Source organism: Coffea arabica, chromosome 4e (assembly GCF_036785885.1).
Source record: "Coffea arabica cultivar ET-39 chromosome 4e, Coffea Arabica ET-39 HiFi, whole genome shotgun sequence".
NCBI lineage: Eukaryota > Viridiplantae > Streptophyta > Magnoliopsida > Gentianales > Rubiaceae > Coffea > Coffea arabica.
Genome location: NC_092317.1, coordinates 8,462,061 through 8,480,706, shown reverse-complemented (window position 1 = coordinate 8,480,706; position 18,646 = coordinate 8,462,061). Strand labels below are relative to the sequence as shown.

At 35.7% G+C, this 18,646-nt stretch overlaps 1 protein-coding gene across 2 annotated transcripts; it reads right to left on the bottom strand.

Moving 5' to 3' along the window:
* Positions 1-2,116: 2,116 nt before the first annotated feature.
* LOC113698341 (uncharacterized) lies at positions 2,117-17,907 on the bottom strand. Of its 2 annotated transcripts, none has more exons than XM_027218128.2 (28): positions 17,573-17,907; positions 17,137-17,338; positions 16,929-17,041; positions 16,601-16,708; positions 15,868-16,014; positions 15,399-15,740; positions 15,156-15,310; positions 13,676-13,797; positions 13,478-13,569; positions 13,033-13,255; positions 12,858-12,915; positions 11,084-11,232; positions 10,876-10,946; positions 10,612-10,785; positions 9,048-9,119; positions 7,377-7,478; positions 7,215-7,304; positions 5,441-5,516; positions 5,200-5,293; positions 5,045-5,114; positions 4,718-4,897; positions 4,194-4,316; positions 3,943-4,026; positions 3,664-3,848; positions 3,408-3,546; positions 3,251-3,310; positions 2,751-2,855; positions 2,117-2,665 (listed from the first exon to the last, which is right to left on the bottom strand). In XM_027218128.2, the coding sequence occupies exons 1-28, from the start codon at positions 17,672-17,674 to the stop codon at positions 2,552-2,554; spliced, it is 3,552 nt and encodes a 1,183-aa protein (XP_027073929.1). In that variant the 5' UTR covers positions 17,675-17,907; the 3' UTR covers positions 2,117-2,551. The 2 variants fall into 2 exon arrangements, with proteins under 2 accessions (XP_027073929.1, XP_071903608.1); XM_072047507.1 differs by having other exon boundaries at positions 15,408-15,740; positions 17,573-17,813.
* Positions 17,908-18,646: the final 739 nt, after the last annotated feature.

The following is an 18,646-nucleotide window of genomic DNA, read 5'->3' as shown; positions in this document are numbered from 1 at the left end:
ACGGTTGAGGTTTGACATTAAGCGACAAAATCGGATCCGTTTGATAAAACTGAATCTGAATTCTGAAGTCTGAATTCTAAAATCTGAATACTGAAACAATTAATTTGCTGAATTTTAAGCACTGAAAAAAATATATGAATGTCTGAATTTTAATGCTAAACCTATTTATACAATTTGATAAATATTTATAGATGAATGCTTAATAAGTTTAATTTGACAATTTTGCCCTTATATACTTTCATTCAAAAAAAAAAATAGAATCTATGATTTAATTAGTTTAAAATTGTTAGGTATGAAAATGACAATATTTATTTTTAAATCAAATTAATATAAAAGATTAAATATATTATATGAGGAGTATGGAGAATATGTGAAAGTCATTAAAAAGGGAGAAAAGAGAAACTAAAAATCGTTAGATAGAGAATATTATGTTGTTTAATTAGATAAGAATTATGAACATAATTAACAAACAAGGGTAGATTTGATAGATAAGATAAAATAGCTGAAGTAATTCTATTGATTCTTATCAGAATTAAGCATTCAATTAGGATTCTTGTGCTGAAAAAAATACACACAGGTTCAGCACTGCTTAACAAGTTCAGCAAATAGATTTTCATTTATCAAACACTCAAAACATCTGAATGTCTGAAAAAATTCAGATTCAGCACTTTTTTATGTTATCAAACAGACCCTAAATCCTCAACCCCCTCTCCCCCCCCCCCCTCCCAAAAAATGTTTATGACTAATTTAGCTAAAATGAAAGTCTAAGCAGGGAATACATTCTACTTAAAAAAATTAAACAAGTTTGGATACACACGTCTGAATTTGAAATTATGTTTTCCAAATATGTCTAGAGCAAGGAGTTTTGGAGGTTGCTAATTTGCCAATTTCGAGATCTAGAAATTTTGCTGACACAATTTATAATTTTACATTCTAGACATATTTTAAGCACACTTGTAGATTTTCTAGATAGATTATTGTAGCAAATTTTAAGGCTACAAGTTATTCCATAAAGGAGCTTCAAATAATAAACATCATATAGGAAAATTTGATCAAAATGATGGGAAATCTCTGTATATGAAGCTTGTGTAACTACTTATATTTGGAGTCAATAAGCTTGAGTATGATAGATAATAATAAAAAAGTTTCTAGAGGATAGGGACATAAGGTAGAAAATTAGAAATATTAGACCAACTTGAAAATTTTGATTAAGCCAACTAAACATTTCAAAAGGAAGATAGGAGGTGGAGACAAGGATAATAACTTACCCTATTATGATTTTGACATAAAATAGCCCATCAGGGAAAGATTGAAGACCAAAACAGTGAAAATGACTTCGACTTTGTACGAATAAAATAGATGAGTGTAGATTTCGTCTGAATTACGTGTTTTTAGACCCATTTTTCATAAATTCTACTGTAACGGTATATACGAAAAAATTATTGCATGAATTAGAAAAGAACAAAAGAAACAAGCAACTAGTGCCTCTGCACAAAATAGGATGAACAGCCCACAATTCTTTATATGTAATCGAGGGTTTTTGGTCTAAGGGAGTAGGCTTTCATTTTACTTGCTCATGTTCCACAAAGACAAAAATCACTGTGAAGAGTAATTTTACATTCTTATATACCAAAGACAATAATATATCTTGAGGCCAAGCACAACTAGCAATCTAAAGCCAATTTTAAACATGTTATCAAAACCATTTTTAGTTATCTAAGATGAACATTTCCTCTATTGTCTGGAAGTAAGAGAGGAAGAAAAAAAGAGAGAGAGGAGAGAACTAGTTCCTTTGCTTTAAATCCAAGGAAGCTGTTAAGGAGAGATATTAGTACAATGGCCAAAGAAACACAGATGGGACCAATCAGACCAACTAGTAAACTCTTGTAAAACCTTAACCTGAAGCATGGATTAAGTGCCTAAACTATGATGCATTCGAAAGTATTTGTTCCATTTCGAGAATGAACAATCTTCATGCATGCAATGTAAGCACATGATCTGTGAATTCTATCTAACAAAGTAATTTTTTTTCCCTTCTTGTGAAGCAGAAGGAGATCCACAAACTCATGCAACAGGTAAAGAATTCAAACAGTTTTTTAAGTGTCACAAAAGACAGTTGAAACCACAAACATTGCGCTTATTATTGTGATTCCAATATCAGAATGAAGAATAACAACGAATCTATGCACATAATTAACAGATTTCTTGACAAATTCCGTCAAAGAAATAACTCGATATTTTTTTTTCGGTCCCGGGGGGGGGGGAGGGGGGAGTCCTCTTCTAACTTTCAGCAAGGGAGAGAAACAAAACAAAATAATGGCAGCACAGTCATAGCAGCCATATTCTAAAACAGGGAAGAAGCTCTATCTACCATTGTAGCCTCTCAAAACTAACTTGAGTGTACAGCTATTAACTTTAAGAAACCTATACTTCATTGTACAAACAAGGCCCCTGGACTGCAGATCCACAAGAGCAACAATTTGCCTGGGATCCAGCACGGGTGCACAAAAATTTGAAATAGAAAGAACCAATTTGTACAGGTGAACGCCATTCACATGAAGTAGCTGAGGGACTTCTTTCTTCTGGAACCTCCTTCACCATACAGTTCATTCCACTGTAGAAGCTCATTCATGTTTATGGACTCCGATGAAACACTAGCACAAACCTATAACCAGAGTGGACTTAGAAAATCACTTCACAACACAACCAAGACGTTATTATGTATGTTACAGTTCTAGAGATAATCTCACCCTTTCATGAGCAAACTTGAAGTCTTCCATGTTCAAGGGCCGAATATCACCGCTGCTGCTCAAAGCTGGTGGAGGTTTACCTTCTGCCAATGCAGCAGCATGCTCCTGTGACCAGACCATAACCAATCAATTTCTTTTAAAAGATCAGCAAACATATCTTTACTTCCCAAAATCTAAATGGCCCCAGCATAACTCAATGTATCTAAGAAACAGGATTGAATCCTTGAAACTGATGAATCCTAGCAACATGTACCAGAAATAAGATAATATGATGTCAACCGCTACTGCATCAAGTTTCAACATCAGGAAGAAATTTCTGGTGTGAGCAATTTAAAAGGAACCGCTAAAAGTTCCTAAGCTAAGTCGGCAAGAGGTATCTTGCACAAGCCTGGACAAAATCTCATGTTTATAGCAGCAATAAGATAGAGAAATGCACCAGACCCAGTCAAAAAAGGACAAACCAAAAAGTTGAACTTCTCTAACACCAGAAAAGGACAAACCTTTTTCTCCTTTTCCAAAATCTCTCTAATAGGCCTATGTGCAGCTGCAACACATAGATTCTGCAATACATAGGTTTCAAGTTAAACATATCAGAGCCCTTGTAACCATCACACTGAAGTGCTGATTTTATTACATAAACTGGATAGAAAGAAAAACCTTGAGGTCACTTCCGGAATATCCATCAGTCATATTTGCAACTGCATCCAGATCAACATCAGGAGACAAATCTTCCTTGGCTAATATGACTTTAAGAATCTTTGCTCTGTTAGGAGCATCAGGCAAATTGACCATCAACCTGCAAAAAAAAAAAAAGAAAAAAGGAAAATCATTACTAGGTACACAAAGCATCAGAAACACCACAAGCTCATCAATATCAATAAACTGCAGAAGCTATAGATGATTAGTAGTTTACCTGCGCGGAAGCCTTCTTATAACTGCTTCATCCAGGTCAAAAGGCCTGTTTGTAGCAGCAAGAACGAGAACTCGTTCCGTGTCTTTTGTTCGCAGTCCATCCCAGTTGACCATAAATTCATTTTTCATCTTACGCATAGCCTCATGTTCTCCAGGGTTTTCCCTCCTCCCCAGCATGCTGTCAACCTATTCAAGCAATTCAAAATAGAAAAAGATCAGTAAGTTATCAAATTCTTAAAATTTGAAAAAATGCACCGTATAGCTTTTGTTGGAAACCTACTTCGTCGACAAAGACAACACTTGGTGCAATTTTACTAGCTAATGAGAAGACAGCCTTGACATATTTCTCACCCTCACCAAACCACTGCAAAATTAAAGAAGTGGAAACAATTAAAGATATAATATGCACAATGATAAATTGCAGTAGTTGCAAATTACAAGTTGCAGCTTGGACATTGAAAGTGAAAGCATTATCCAACAGTAAAATCATCAAAAATGACAACCATAAAAGTAGAGCATTTTAGTTTTAACCTTCGACGTAATGCTTGACATGGAAATATTGATGAAATTTGCACCAGCTTCAGTTGCAACAGCCTTTGCAAGCATAGTTTTTCCTGTACCAGGTGGCCCAAATAGAAGTATACCCTTGCAGGGCTGCAAATGAAACAATGAAGCAGCAGTTCATGAAATGAAAATGAAAATGTCCCCGAAGGCCCCAAAAAAAAAAAAGAACAGAAGATAGAAACTATTGTATTCACATAATTCACAAATAAAGGGCAAACAGAAGATAGAAACAGTGTTGTATTCTGCAACTTGCAAATAAAGAAAAGCTTGAATCAAACATTGTTATGGTTCATCAATCACAACTTCTACAGAACCAAACTAAGAATTTCTGGGGAGGTTAAATACACTAACAAATAATATGACCTCTCTGTCAGTAATGTGCGGCATGTGACACAGAGAGAGTCAGAGTCAATCACATCTAAAACTAAACTAAACTCCCAAATTCTCATTCAAATAAAAATTACGGCTAATAAAGGGTATGCAAATGAAACCTTGGTCAATTGACCCTTGCAGAATAGTTCAGGCCTTTGTAAAGGAAGCATCACCAACTCCTTCAGTGTATCCTTGACATTTTCTAGTGCTCCAATATCATCAAACGTCACTCCAATATCACTGGGAGGTATAACATCTGCTAGAAGTCTCTTCTCAAATTCATTCTCGGTCACAACATCCTATTATAGGAACAAATTTTAGTTCAAAAATTCCAAATGAATACCTTCTCAAGAGTACACAGCGAGAGCAGTACAGAATATTAGCACATCATGAGATTGTTTTTTCAGGCCTATTCCCTCATGCAAGGAGTTTGAAATAACAATTACCTTGAGTGACTTTTTCAAGCTCTTGGACTCATTCTGGATGGCTTGTAGAATTCCAATCCCATGCTGAATGCTGCTAGATTGGCCAAAACTGGTGTCACCCCATAATACAATGCCCCAAACAACAAATTAGAAAAGGCAAGTCATATTTCTGTCACCTCTCAGTTGAAAAAGCAAGCCTGGATTCTGAATCATTTTGTGTGTTCTGCATCAAATGATGGCTTAATGCCCATCCGACTATCTTCTCCGCACCTTCAGTAACAAGCCAAGATGAAATTTTAACACACATTTAACCTCATAATAAACTGACTCCATTGATAAGTTGATAAACACAAACATGCTTCGACTATTATATGCATAAATACATCTCCTGATAAAAGGGTTAAACAAAATACATACTCTCTATTGTCAGTGTTTGATCCTTGATGCACAGTGTCTCAAGTCCATCACAGTCCAATCCAGTCCGAGTCAAAACCTATACACACAAAAAGACTGTTAACTATAAATCTTATTAAATAGGCAAACAAAATATAATGATTAGAAGGTACAAGGATCAATGTTTGAGTATGTTGGGGGATGTGAGCAGATGGGAAAACTGCCAAAATTTGCCAATGTAGACTACGTCTATGACTGATTTTGGCACCAATCAAATCGCACAAATGTTAATCAGACAGGCAATTAATATTTTGATATGCTGCAAACAATCCATGAGAAAATTTGTTGTTCAATAGCAAATCATGGCCACTTAGCACAATAATATCTGTTTTAGGCAGGTTGACAAGTACACCAAGCACGGAATCTCAAGACACTTTCTATCACATTCTATTCAAGGCTTCAGAGATTTCTGAAAAGAAAAGTAGAAGAAAAAGTATTCAGCATTCAAGCAGCAATTGAAGCATTAAGACATTAAATTATTTATGCGATTCCACTTTCATTGGCCTGAATTGCACTGTATTAGAATCAACTTAAACACGTTTTCTCCATTTCCCTGAAGAAAGGGCAGTATCTGCCCATGCAAACCACAAACATTATTCATTTGGCCACGTTACTCTTCATGGCTTATTTTCTTAATTTCTTATCCATTTATCTGCAACAACTGAATCGGTAATAGTAACTCTTTCGTTTTTTGACTGGAAAAAGTAATAAATTTGAAGATTTCACAAGTTCCAAGGCACCATATCAGCATTTAAATATTCCTAGTTCCTCCCAACCTAATAATTGCAATTTCACCATCCAACTTGTACAAAGATGAAATCTGAGGTTTGCTGGAAATGGATGGATTCAATTACCAGGCTTGGATATTAAGAACCAACAAAACTTAAATAAACAAGGAGATACATAACTCCTTGTCTAGTATAGGTTCCAATGGTTCCAGCTAATCCTTAGTTAGCAGCACCAACAATACCTACTAAACAACTATAACGAATTATATATGTACAGATTAATAAACTATTTACAAATCATGAAACCATTTTATTCATATTGAAAGAGTAAAGGAGATCCATCAAACGCTATTGACCAAACAGAAAAGAAGATTTACAATTCATCAGAGGGATTCATGGCAGAACCAATTATTAGTCCAAAGAATTAGTGGCCAAGATTAACTATGTGTTAAGTTGATAGCTGGTAAAAAATCCACAATCTATAATATATAAGCAGAAAGTGTAAATGTTATCTTTCAGTTATGTACACTTTGATACTAGTGAATGTATAGGCACTGCATTAATGTACACAGACGTATACGCATAGGAACATGGGTTGGTCGTGCAAATTATTTTGAATAATCATTCAGATCCCAAGGATTTGAAGTTATAATTTTTAAAAGATGCAGGAGGTTTCACAACCAAACTTCTGAAAAACTATATCTACAAAATTATATCTTCTGAAAAACTTCTGAGAGAGCAATAGTTCTTTGCTTGAAAAGTAACTGCCAGAGAATCCATGATGGACAATGTGTCATAAGCATCACAACAATGATCCTATATCCGGTTCAAAACAAGATAAATCCAGACAAAGTTGGGTCTCTAGATTTACCAAAACCATGAGTTTTTTTGTTTAACGCTTTAGAATTTAAACAGCTTATCTGCAATAGGAAGTTTCACAAAAATTATGATATGATGAGCCAAGGCAGCAGTTGGTAAATATTTTATATAATCCTGGAAAATTTTCTCACTGTTCGCAAGTTGTTCAAGTTTGCTTTCATTTTGAGGGTTTCAGCATCTCGCTCCAATTGATGCTTCCAACTGGCTTGGAGAGCTTCATCCTACAATGGTTACACACAATCAGATTACACAAATTGAAAAGCAAAAGAATTATCTAAAGTTTTGGCCCAGACCTGAGGCATGTTAATGGTCACTTTGTTGGGGAAAAGTTTTGTCAGAAGCTTCGTTGCCTTGGGAACATCCTTCCCTCTGTCATGTAGCCTTCCAAAGTTATCCTGAGGTTATCAGAATTTTCATTTACATCAGATATAGCACTTATTTAGTAGGAAAAAAAAAAAAAGAAAACCTATAATATAAAAGTGCACACAAGCAATTCAGAAATTATATATAAAGCAGCACAAGATGAAAGGAATTATGGAAAGTCCAGTCCCAGGGTTCCAAAATGACGATCAGTTTGCATGCACATGACAACTAGTAGGAACATCGACCAAGGAACACAAATGCATAATACATCAATACTAACAACCAAAGGTGGAGTTTCAACTTTAAACAGAGAAAGGGTTCAGGAAATGCAAAAGACATCTATTGTAAATCAAAGGAGCAAAAATTCCAAAAAGCAGCCTAACAAATAATCATCTCCTAAAAAGCTTCTCTACAGATAATTTAATAGTAGGGTACAATTTGTTTACTAATTACTAGCTAGACGTACATGCGCACGCAAAAAAAAAAAAAAAAAAAAAAAAAACCTGCTTTCATAAGTGCACAAATTGCACCAATAAATGGTAAAATATATCCAAGTTTCTTTTTGCCATCTTAACTTCATTTTGTACCTCAAGATTTTTTACGTTGCAAAATGGTTCTTCTGCAGATATATGGTGTTCATGCAAACCTAGAATAGGCTTGTTTATGCTACTACAATTAGGATTTTCTATTTTCTTCATCTCTCATTTTACATTGTTCTCTTTTCATTATTCTTTGGCTTGTACTTTTTGTTCTCCATTCTTCTTCAATAGAACAGTATTCCAGAACCAAAGAGTTGGGATGACAACAATAAGCTGGTGCACTCAGGCAACTGACTTTTCTGCTACACATCTTCTCCCCTCGAAGCATATACTAGAAAGCATTATCAAAGACCAACAGGAAAAACCCAAGCCACTTCGTTCATTGGGGCATCACTATTCCTCAACTGAGATGACCCTAAACCACCAGTAAATTTGTTCAAGACACACAAACGTTATCAAAACAGGAACTCTCAAGTTTCAACAACAACCAATCTAGATCTCCATGTTTACCAGTACATTACAAGGCTTTGACACCATAAAATCCCATAAATCCAATATTATTCTTCTTTGAAGTACTGTCACCATAAAAGAGGTACAAAAGCCAACTGAGACCTCACTCTAAACGAGGTAATTATCAAGCAGTGGCTTATGTGACAAATACTTGGTGCTTCTCTAGTAAACTATCTGTCCTTTATATTGCATTACCATGATTTAAGTTTCCCATACCTTTCTGGCAGATGGAATAAATTATTACAAAATTGGCATTCAGAAAATAGGACACTAATGGCTGAAAGTATGCATCAGAGTGAATTCAAAACTTTACAAGGGAGACAGGAATAATAAAACCTCCAATAGAAGCTCTATTTGTAAATCTCAAATCCTTTTAATTTTTAAAAAGTTTAAGTTATTCCACTTTACATGCAAAGGAACAATCAGACCAAAGAAACTACAATTTAAAGCATGAAGCAACTTCAACTAACCCGAGCAACATTTTGAATGAATGATTATAATAAGCCAAAGATACATTCACAAAGCTTCAAATCCGAAAAATGTACATCTTACCGGAAACGCCAAATCAAGTAAAGCAGTTTGATTGCTCCCAAATTTTGTGAAAAGCAGACCTCCAGGATGTGACTGCAGGAGGTATAGAAGGTGAATATACAAAAAGAGAAAAGTTAAGCCCCATTCTCAACTATAAGCTAGTAAAGAAGCATAGACTGTTGACTCATCTAGGCAAGTAAATTAAGTTTCAACTCTGAGACACATGCGCACAAGCCAATAAAATCAGTCATAATAAAGGCTGCCTTTAGGCAATCAAAATCATTTTATTTTGCTGATAGGTAAGTGAGAATACATCGTCAAATGAAACACATGTTTATTGTACAACGAGATCATGCACCCTCGGCATCTAGAAAGATATCCTCTTTCTCACCACTAAACATCACTTAAGTCAACAAAACTGCAATTCTGCAATTGTTTTGAGATCAATTTCTTACTCTGTTTAGATACATATCTTTTTCAACTTTGCGGCAGAAATCATTAAGAACATTTCACACACCTCAAATTTACAAGGCTTACAAGGACTACCTTTACCACAACTTTCCAAGCAAGTAAGAGAGCATTTCCTCTTATAGCATCAACAAGGAAAATGATTCCCAAAGTTGAAAAGAAGCAAAGCAACAACCATGAGTCAAATTAAAACACAATACTACAGACGGAAATTGAATGGATCTACGAAACAATTTGTTTTTGTTCTACAGCCCCACTCCAAATGTCCAAAGGAATCCCAGGAAGCAACTGGAGAAAATGAAAGTTTTAAGAATGGATTTGCTAAAAGCCTAAATAGCAAACATTAACATGTTCTTATTTTTGTTTCATTTCCTCATTTCTAGTTGTTTGGCATGTCCTTCGCTTCCACAATTTAAGGCATAAACTTTTTAAGACAGAAGCGCTTAAATAACCAATAATCAGTTACTTGCACTCCTGTTCCTGATTGTAGGGGATTAATTATTGTTTAACTGTCATGTAATGTGCCTTTTTTATGTTCTCCATGACAGGAAATATCCTTTCTAAACAGAACTAAATTTCTGAACATAATGCCTGAAATGCTAGAAATTAAACTCAAATTTTCTTCTGCTATTTCTACCCTCTATCATTTCTTTGAATTTCTAAGTAATTCAATGCCCAAGAGAGATGTGATTTAAGTTAATATACCTACACATTCAACATTACAAATTATTACAAGAACAACAAAAGAAATAGAAAGGCAGAAAGAGATATGATCTATGGCAAAAGAACGACCATCTGTGTACATAATACACCTTCAAAACCTCTTCTAAAAGTCACTTTCAAGATCCCACACAGCTCACCCATATACTACCTTCTTTGTCTTATCAAAATTAAATTCATTGTAAAAGACTTTAAAAAAGTGAACCCAGCTAGCCCCACATAGTTTTCTCAGGAAAAAACACACAACCTAAGGGAAAAAAAAATCACTCCGGATGTCATGCTTCTTAACGGCATAATGCCTCAACAAGGCACTATGGCACATATAGGCCATTACAGTAACAAGTTGGATAAAAAAATACAGCCCATTGAAAGTCAGTACACGTAGTGACATCAGTACCTTTTCCTTACGATTGTCAGTATGTGTATGTGAACCAATAACAACAACATTGTTCGGAAGCTTCTCAAGCTTGGCTTTGAAAGTCGAGTATGACTCAGAATTCCCCACCATAGACTTCTCAGCATCTTTCATGAACAAAATGAAAGGGGAATTTCGGCTCTCACTAGAGACAGCCTAGCAAAACACAGACAATTTTCAGTGATGAAAAACTGTAAAAAGCGATATTACTAGAATCTGATTCACTTGATATCCATTTAATCCTACCTCAAATAATGTGATAATCAGTAACCTGTCCAGATCTTCTGAACCCGTGGCTTCCAAACGGAGTTCATTGGCTATAAGTAGGGAAAGACAGAGAGAGAGGGTAAGAATATTGTCAAAAACCAAATCTAGCTCGCACATTTTATGGAAATCAGGAGACATTGAAACTTGGGTTCATCTGTTAATGGGTATCAGTTCTAGTTGGACATACCATTGCAAAAGAATCCATGACCCATGTCGCAAAGACCTCCTAAGTCAACACCATCTGTTACAGGTTTATCAAATCTTACGCCAATTTTTGACAAGGGATTATCTTCAAAAGGCAACATAACCTTCCCACGCGTTCCAAAAACGGGGCCCCTAGAAATTAGGCCAAGAATTAATGGTCATATACAGCAAACGAGCAGAGATTGCATGCAGTAGAAACTTTAAAACGACACGACAGAGAAGGAACCAACATTAGCATAAATAAACACTCGTGACAAATCATATGAAAACCAATAGCAACATAATTACGCAATATAGAACTAGAAACAGAGATGCAAGAAATGCTAAGTAAGTTCATGGTTTACAATTTTGAAGCCAACTAGGCACAAAAAGGGAAAGAAAAATAAAAAATATATAATTGTTAGCTGCACTAGTATCCATTAAGTTCTGCAACAAATACAATTTTCATTTGGTTTAAAGAACCCAATTTGTCTCTCTGGTTTACATTTTTATAATTACACAATTCATTTTCAAACAAAAACTCTCTCCGCTGCTTGAAAGACAACAATTAAAATCTTTGGGCTCCACATGTCCAGAAAAGTTTGGCCTCACTTTTCAGAACTCTACTAGGCTGCATTTACATGTTAAGATAAACCATACTTTATTGATAGTCTTACGATCTTTCTTTCTGTCATTATTTATTGAATATATTTATATTGTCTAAAGCATCACTTCATATAATATGAGTGACAAAGCATATCTTCTTAACATAGCCAGATTAAAACCCCCAAATACTCCATATTAATCCAGCTTGCTGCAGCATCAGTATAATTAAACTCATCACTCATCACATATCTTGATAGAACTACACATTACTGGATTTGTAACGCCCAGGGCCCAAGACGTGGCCCAACAACCTTTGAACGGAATCCACGGGCTCAAAATGGTTTACCCAGGTTGTTAGATACCCCATGGGCTCAAACTAATATTGAAAGTCATTCCCCTCTATCCCACTGATGTGGGATATCACAGGACTACAGCCTGGAAAAAAATGATTCACCAAGCATGAGATTGAGAAACTATGAATTGAACTGTCAGACTCATCCTAGATTAGACTCCAGTATCAAACTCAAATGATAAAGAGCACTTTTATCACTAGAAATATCAAATAGAAGGCCAGAAGAGGAGAAAGAAAAGGAAAAAATGTGGTGGACAGAGTTCATAGCAAAACAAAGAATTAGGCTTGAACTTGGAAAATTCTAGTGGAGCTTCTTTTGGAGTAAATTGAACACCCAGTTGATGTCTAGCTTCCCTAATTGTCATCTTTGACAGCCAGCTATTTCATTTAGCCACAAAGTCATTACCACAAAAAGGAAAAGAAGATCACTGCTTTATAGAGACAGGCACATGTGAAGAGAAAAGTTCCCTGCAATCACAAAGAGGACCCTAAGCAGCCAAAAAACATAAAAAAATAAAACTTCGTTTAGATAAACAATCATATTGTACATAAGAGGAAAATATCTGGATCTAAACAGCGTTGTTTTTCCAACCAGAGCAACTTCTATAATTACAATCAAGTATATATCTAACAAAGACACCAGTCTAACAGAAAAGACAGAAACCTCAGTGAGCAGAACACCAATTAGTAAGAAACACCACCAATAAAGACAGACAAATCAAGGAATCCACTTAAACTAAATAATGAATCACTGAAACAATGTTTCTCATTTACTAAAAAACAGAAGACAATTTAGAGATGAATTACATGCTAAATTTACCTTGTAGGAGATGAATACAAGCTACCAGAAGTGGAACCAATAAATCTCACTTTATCACCTAGGAATCCAGATTTTCAGTTATGTCAGGTGAAAAATACAGAATAAGTCCTAAATTCACATGGTATTGCATAGCACATTAATATGGAACTAACTTATAAACCATAAACTAATATACCAATTCTAAACGATGGATTCTTAGATGTCCCAGCTAAGGTAGGTGAATTGTCGGTCTCTGACTTTAGTTGGGACTCCAAGCCAAGTGTTGTATCTACTTCACCAGATGAAGCCATGATGCCCTTGGTCAAGTCAGAGGTTCCAGAAAGTTTTTTCACAATATTGCAGATTTTGTCCACATTGTAACCCTCTTTCAGTAGTTCAGCTTCTTTAAAAGACAAACCCTAGAGAACAAAATAGGTTTAATCAATGACACCAAATGCATCTTCTCAGAATGCAGATGATAACAATATGAATGATATCAGGGACTAACTACTATAAAAAACTTTCAGTGTCCTGAAAGTTAAACTGATAATGTAAAAATATTGGAAAAACAAACTGTAGAAATCATTTATGAAAAGATCAAACCCGAAAAAAAAAATCTTATCTAAATAAATGTGTCTTACACCCAAAAACAAGTGGCTATCAAATATAAGCAATTTAGCCCCATAATAACGAGCAAGTGCCTTGGCCAACATCTCCTGGTATATTTCAGATCCTGATAAAGCAAATATAAATATAAGTTCCACGCTGACAAACAAACTTTGACGTGGCAGGAAAAAGAAGAATGTAACAAAAATAATCCGCAGAATATTGTAACAGACCTGCAGGACCAGAAAGTAAGATTCTTGGATTCACAGTTGGAAGCTCAGAGGTGTATTTAATTTGTTCCCTGTGCTTCAGCTGTATATATGTAGCTGCAATGAGCACATTTTTTGTACTCTCACTGCATGTTGAAAAAATTACCATAAACACAAATTAGAGATAAGCCGAAGATAGATGGAAGAATGGAGTCAACAGCAAGTGAAGTTTGTTTTACTTAGTAGCCCATGCACCATACGAAATAGACAGCAAGCAATCGTATATTAACATAAATCAATATCAAACAACAGATTCTAGCTTAGAACCAGGTTAGAAAAACTTAATTTATTTATAAAGTCATTTCTGTCCCTTTACAAAAGCTTTTATGTTTATACTATAGATGCAAGCATGACAAGGATCATAGCAAAACAAACAAAAAATAACCAAAAAAAAAGCGTGACAAGGACAGTAGATGCCCTTACTGCCAACTTTGAATGGTTAAGAAAAATAAAGTAATGACCACTAGCGGATCACTCAGGAACGTGCAGTTCCAGAATTCTTTAAAACTTGTAACGGACAAAAATGAAATCATGCAATTCCCCTCTATATGTTATTCCGTCTAATAATTTGTCCAGCATTCTGCTTAATTTTAAATTCCAAGTAACATTTGTCCCTACATAACAAAGACACTTATGTTAAGCCAGTACTGTTATCTTACCTAAACAGCGTCACCAGTCAGAAGGCCATGTAAGCTAATTTATCACTAGCAAAGGCATTTTCAGAGAAACTGTGTCACCAGTCTAAGCTCACTGAAGCTCAAAACAGGTTACATGTTAAACAAGAATTTTCCTCAGCAGTCATGCATATTATTGTGTACACAGATCAACATCAACATTCCTTCAAATTCTTTTTCCTCTAGTTTCTCCAAGCTTGATTACCAAACCCAATTTAAACATGACATTTGATATTATATTTGCCCAATATAACCACAATTATACATTTTAACTTGTAGAATGGAGACTCAAAGTGCCAAGGCAAGCTATGAAAGGCAGCAGACAGAGGGTGCGGAGTGTTTCAGGGGGATGGAACAAACAACTGATTCACCTATAAATGGTAGAAACCTTCTATATTACTTCTGGGAGCCTTTGAGCATGTAACCATGCTGCCTTCTATTGCCAAGCATAAGATATAGGCCTTCTTAGTAGAAACATCACAGCCCATTAAGGATAATAATATGGATAAGTTACCTTGTGCCTCCTTGGTTAAGAAACCCACATCACGACCACCCTATCATCTAAAAAGCTACCTCTTATCCAACATGTCAAGTGCCCCTACTTAACAATCACATAAGTAATTTCTGAATCTTCCAAGGCTTTATCAACAACAAAAATAAGAATGACTGAATGCAATCCAGCAGAAAGAACTAGAAATTAAGGAAAATTGACAATTCAAGCCTATAGTACGTTGAAGAAATGCAGGCATATGATATGTCAGAATGCCAACCTGAGATAATATGGGAAGTCATCAAATGAAACTTCAACGTCACGGCCATCAATTATACCAGCATGAATATCTTCTCTAAATACTGCACATCGTAAAGACATCCCTGATGTCGATGCTGGCATTGAATCCCTTGTCCACTCTCTATCATCCAATATCTGTTTTCACATTTCCTTGCTCAATTTTGTGTAATAAGCAAATTGGCTCATAGATAAATCAAAAGAAAATTTCCAGGAAGAAGTTTACATTGCCTGCCTCTATGATTGCATTGTTGGCCCCGCTTTCAGTAGCATTATCTCCTCTAACATTGGTAGCTGAATCAACTTCCAGGCCATCAAGCTCATCTTCATTTGCATTTGGAGAAGAAGCTAGGTCATTCCCCAGGTAGGATTTACCACTAGCCTGAGATGTAGTCTTCAAGCGTGAAATATCTTGCCGCAGACTAGAAAGCGAAGCCAATATAGAAGCACCAGCAACAATTGAAGCATCCCCAGCCCGTCTTTCAACATGCAATAGTTTTCCCACATTACTTTGAAGATCTGATGAGGGTGTCTTCCCTACAAGCTCACATGGAAGTTGCTGAAAAATCTATTTAGAGAAACATTAAGGATTTTCCACACTGTCAAAAAATAAATGCAATTTAAGAAGTGGAAATACTAAAAGACAAAACAATGGACTTGATGGAGGCTCTCATCCCAAAAGGCAAAAAGGATACATAAGCATGGTTTCCCGTATCACCAAAGACCACTTCATCCCCTGAGCTGAGAACACAACTAGTATTTTTCTTTATTGTCTTTCCATTGACTTGCACAGATCCTTTGCTTCCTCGGCTCTCAAGCAGAGCTACAGAACTCCCTGCACGCTGCTCATCCACAGATAACAAATATCATCTAGTATGTAAAGCAATACAGATTTCGTGCACAGAAATAAAGGAATACGCAAAAAGGATCCTAGTGGAACAAAAAATATGTCCAATTTATAAAAGAACTCATCCTTTGATTAATTGATTCAAAAGCCAGAGTCTTGGGATTCAGCCAAAATTGTCTCATAAAATCATGGGATTGTTAGTCAAAATATGTTAAACCGGCATTAGTTTGTACCAAAAAAAGGCAGTCCAAAATTCAGATTATTTGAGAAGAGAAAGATCATCTACTATTCAATCTAATATTCCTACACAATGCCTTGCAGCTCTGCTAGTTTTGATACCCAAGAAAGAGGGAAATGCTCTTTGTTAGCCTAGGCAAAAGGATAACCAAGCAACATGAATATCATGAAATTAATCTCATACAAACCTCAAGCTTCTATATCTACATTTCACAAAGTCACCCAATCCAGGTAATCTCAAACTAGTCCCTTCTTTAAATAACAGCCACGCATGAACATTCATCTTATCCAACCTGAAATTTTAGCCATGCAATAAATACTCCACTGAAACTAGAAGGTAGTACCTTTGAAAGCCTTATTGTACACCTAACGTTTTGATCCCTGATAAGAAGATTGGCATTCTTGCCTGGTCCGATCAAAAAATGTGTACGATTGACAGAGACAGTAGCGTTCTGCAAAAAAAACCCAAATATGGCAATTGGTCAGTTAAAAGTCCGAACCTTTTTCATATCTATAAATTTCCAGCAAAAGAATAGCAAATGCAGACCATTCAATCTCATTCAAAAATTTTTCTTCTTTTTTGTGCATCCATTTCAAGTTGCATAGAAAGAATCAAACTTGAGCTCAAAACAACAATTAAAAACAAGCACATTTCTAAGCAAAGGAATTGACCTGCTGATATTGTGATAGTAACCTACACCAGGGCGCTGGCATTTCATACCCCTGATGCTGCTTCCATGATGAAAATGAGCTTCTGGTCTTGTCCAAAATAACCGGGGTGGTCCCTATTGTAGCAAGAAAACCGAGAAATTAATCGATTTCTGACGGCAAAACTCAACAGCTTATTCAAGAAATGAACAGGAAATACAGATATAGGTACCTTCAGCAACAGGAGTGGCAAGGGATGCAGCAGGGACAGTAGCAGAAGGGTCAACTCTAGTGGGGTGGCTGACAACCTCAGCGCCGCCACATGCAGTAGCCGGAGGACCACCGCCTGTGAATCCAGGTGGATCAGTAGAGCACAATTCCTTAGAATTCTCCGCAGTTGATTTCTCAGATGCCTTTGCATTGCTACTTTCCCCCTAAAATTCAATCCAAAAAAATCAATCAAAATCAAAACTTTCAAGGACCCCTCAGAAAAATCAGGAAATGACAAGAACCCATTTCTTAAAACACTTCAAAAACTATAGAAATCCATCAAATCAATCCAGTAAACCCCGTAAAGAAAATTCACTCTCCCCCTGTCTATCTTTCTCCTTTATCTCTCTCTTGGGAAAAAAATTCATAAAAAAGGTGGGAGAAATGTTTGGGAGTACCTTGGGACGCTTTGGAGAGGGAGGGTTATTATCAGAGGAAGAAGATGATCTCTTGTTGCTGGTGTTGGACGGGAGGGATCCGCTTCTTCTCGTAGAAACCATGGCTGAGGCTTTGAGTTCTTTCTCTTCTCTGATAGAGCGAGAGCGACAGAGACAGAGACTTGCGGAGACAGAGAGAAAGGAAAAGAAAGAAAAAGATTGCAATAATTAAAAGCCAAAAAAATTATGAAACAAATGTAAACAAATGCAGAGCAGAAAAATATATTTTATAGTATTAGATTTTGGCGAAAGGTTTTCTGTTTTCTACTTTTGTTCTTTAGCTTTTTGGTTGGTGTGGGGATTTACTGGCTGTGGGTGTTGGGGGGTTTTTATATTGGGAAGATGAGTCAAGTGATGTTTCTGGGCATTGGATATACAATTACATACATGGTCAGGAGCTGAATAGCTAGCTACTAGTTTTGGTTCCTTTGTCCCTGAACTTTGCTGTACTCCAATAACAATTTTTAGTAATGGATGGCTAAATTATGCTGTAGTCAACTCCTAACATTCTTTTGCTGCTGATGATGAAGAATTTAATAGCAGGACAATGAGCTAAAATCAATATTATTTTCCTCATATAAATTTAGTGTCATATTTTGGTTATGGATAGTAATGATGCTTTTAGGTGCATGAGTTAAAGGTAAATGTTATATTTTGTTGTACAGATTTATTTTCATATTTTGGGCGTGACTATGCTTTTGGGTGTGGATTTTCACAATTAGGTGCATGTTAACTAAATTAAACTTTAATTGAATTACATTCTTTTCATTATAAATTTATCGACATGGGAATAATTTAAACTTAATAATATTTCCTTGTACAGGTGTATTTTCATATCTTGCATATGGAGTGATGCTTTTACAGATGGACTCACACGATGAAATGATACTTTTACAGATGGACTCACACGATGAAGCGGTCGTAATCTAAGTTAGTTATTTGTTGCCAAATTAAGCTCTAATTCATATATATTCTTTTCTTTGAGCATTTAACGACATTAAAATGAGTTAATTTTAATATTACTTTCCTTATGCA

Coding starts and splice junctions, on each gene's coding strand:
- LOC113698341 (XM_027218128.2), bottom strand. CDS start 17,674: ATGGTTTCTACGAGAAGAAGCGGATCCCTCCCGTCCAACACCAGCAAC. Junction 13,798..15,155: donor GACTTCCCATATTATCTCAG/GTTGGCATTCTG, acceptor TTCAACATGCAG/TGAGAGTACAAAAAATGTGC. Junction 3,849..3,942: donor GTGTTGTCTTTGTCGACGAA/GTAGGTTTCCAA, acceptor TTGCTTGAATAG/GTTGACAGCATGCTGGGGAG.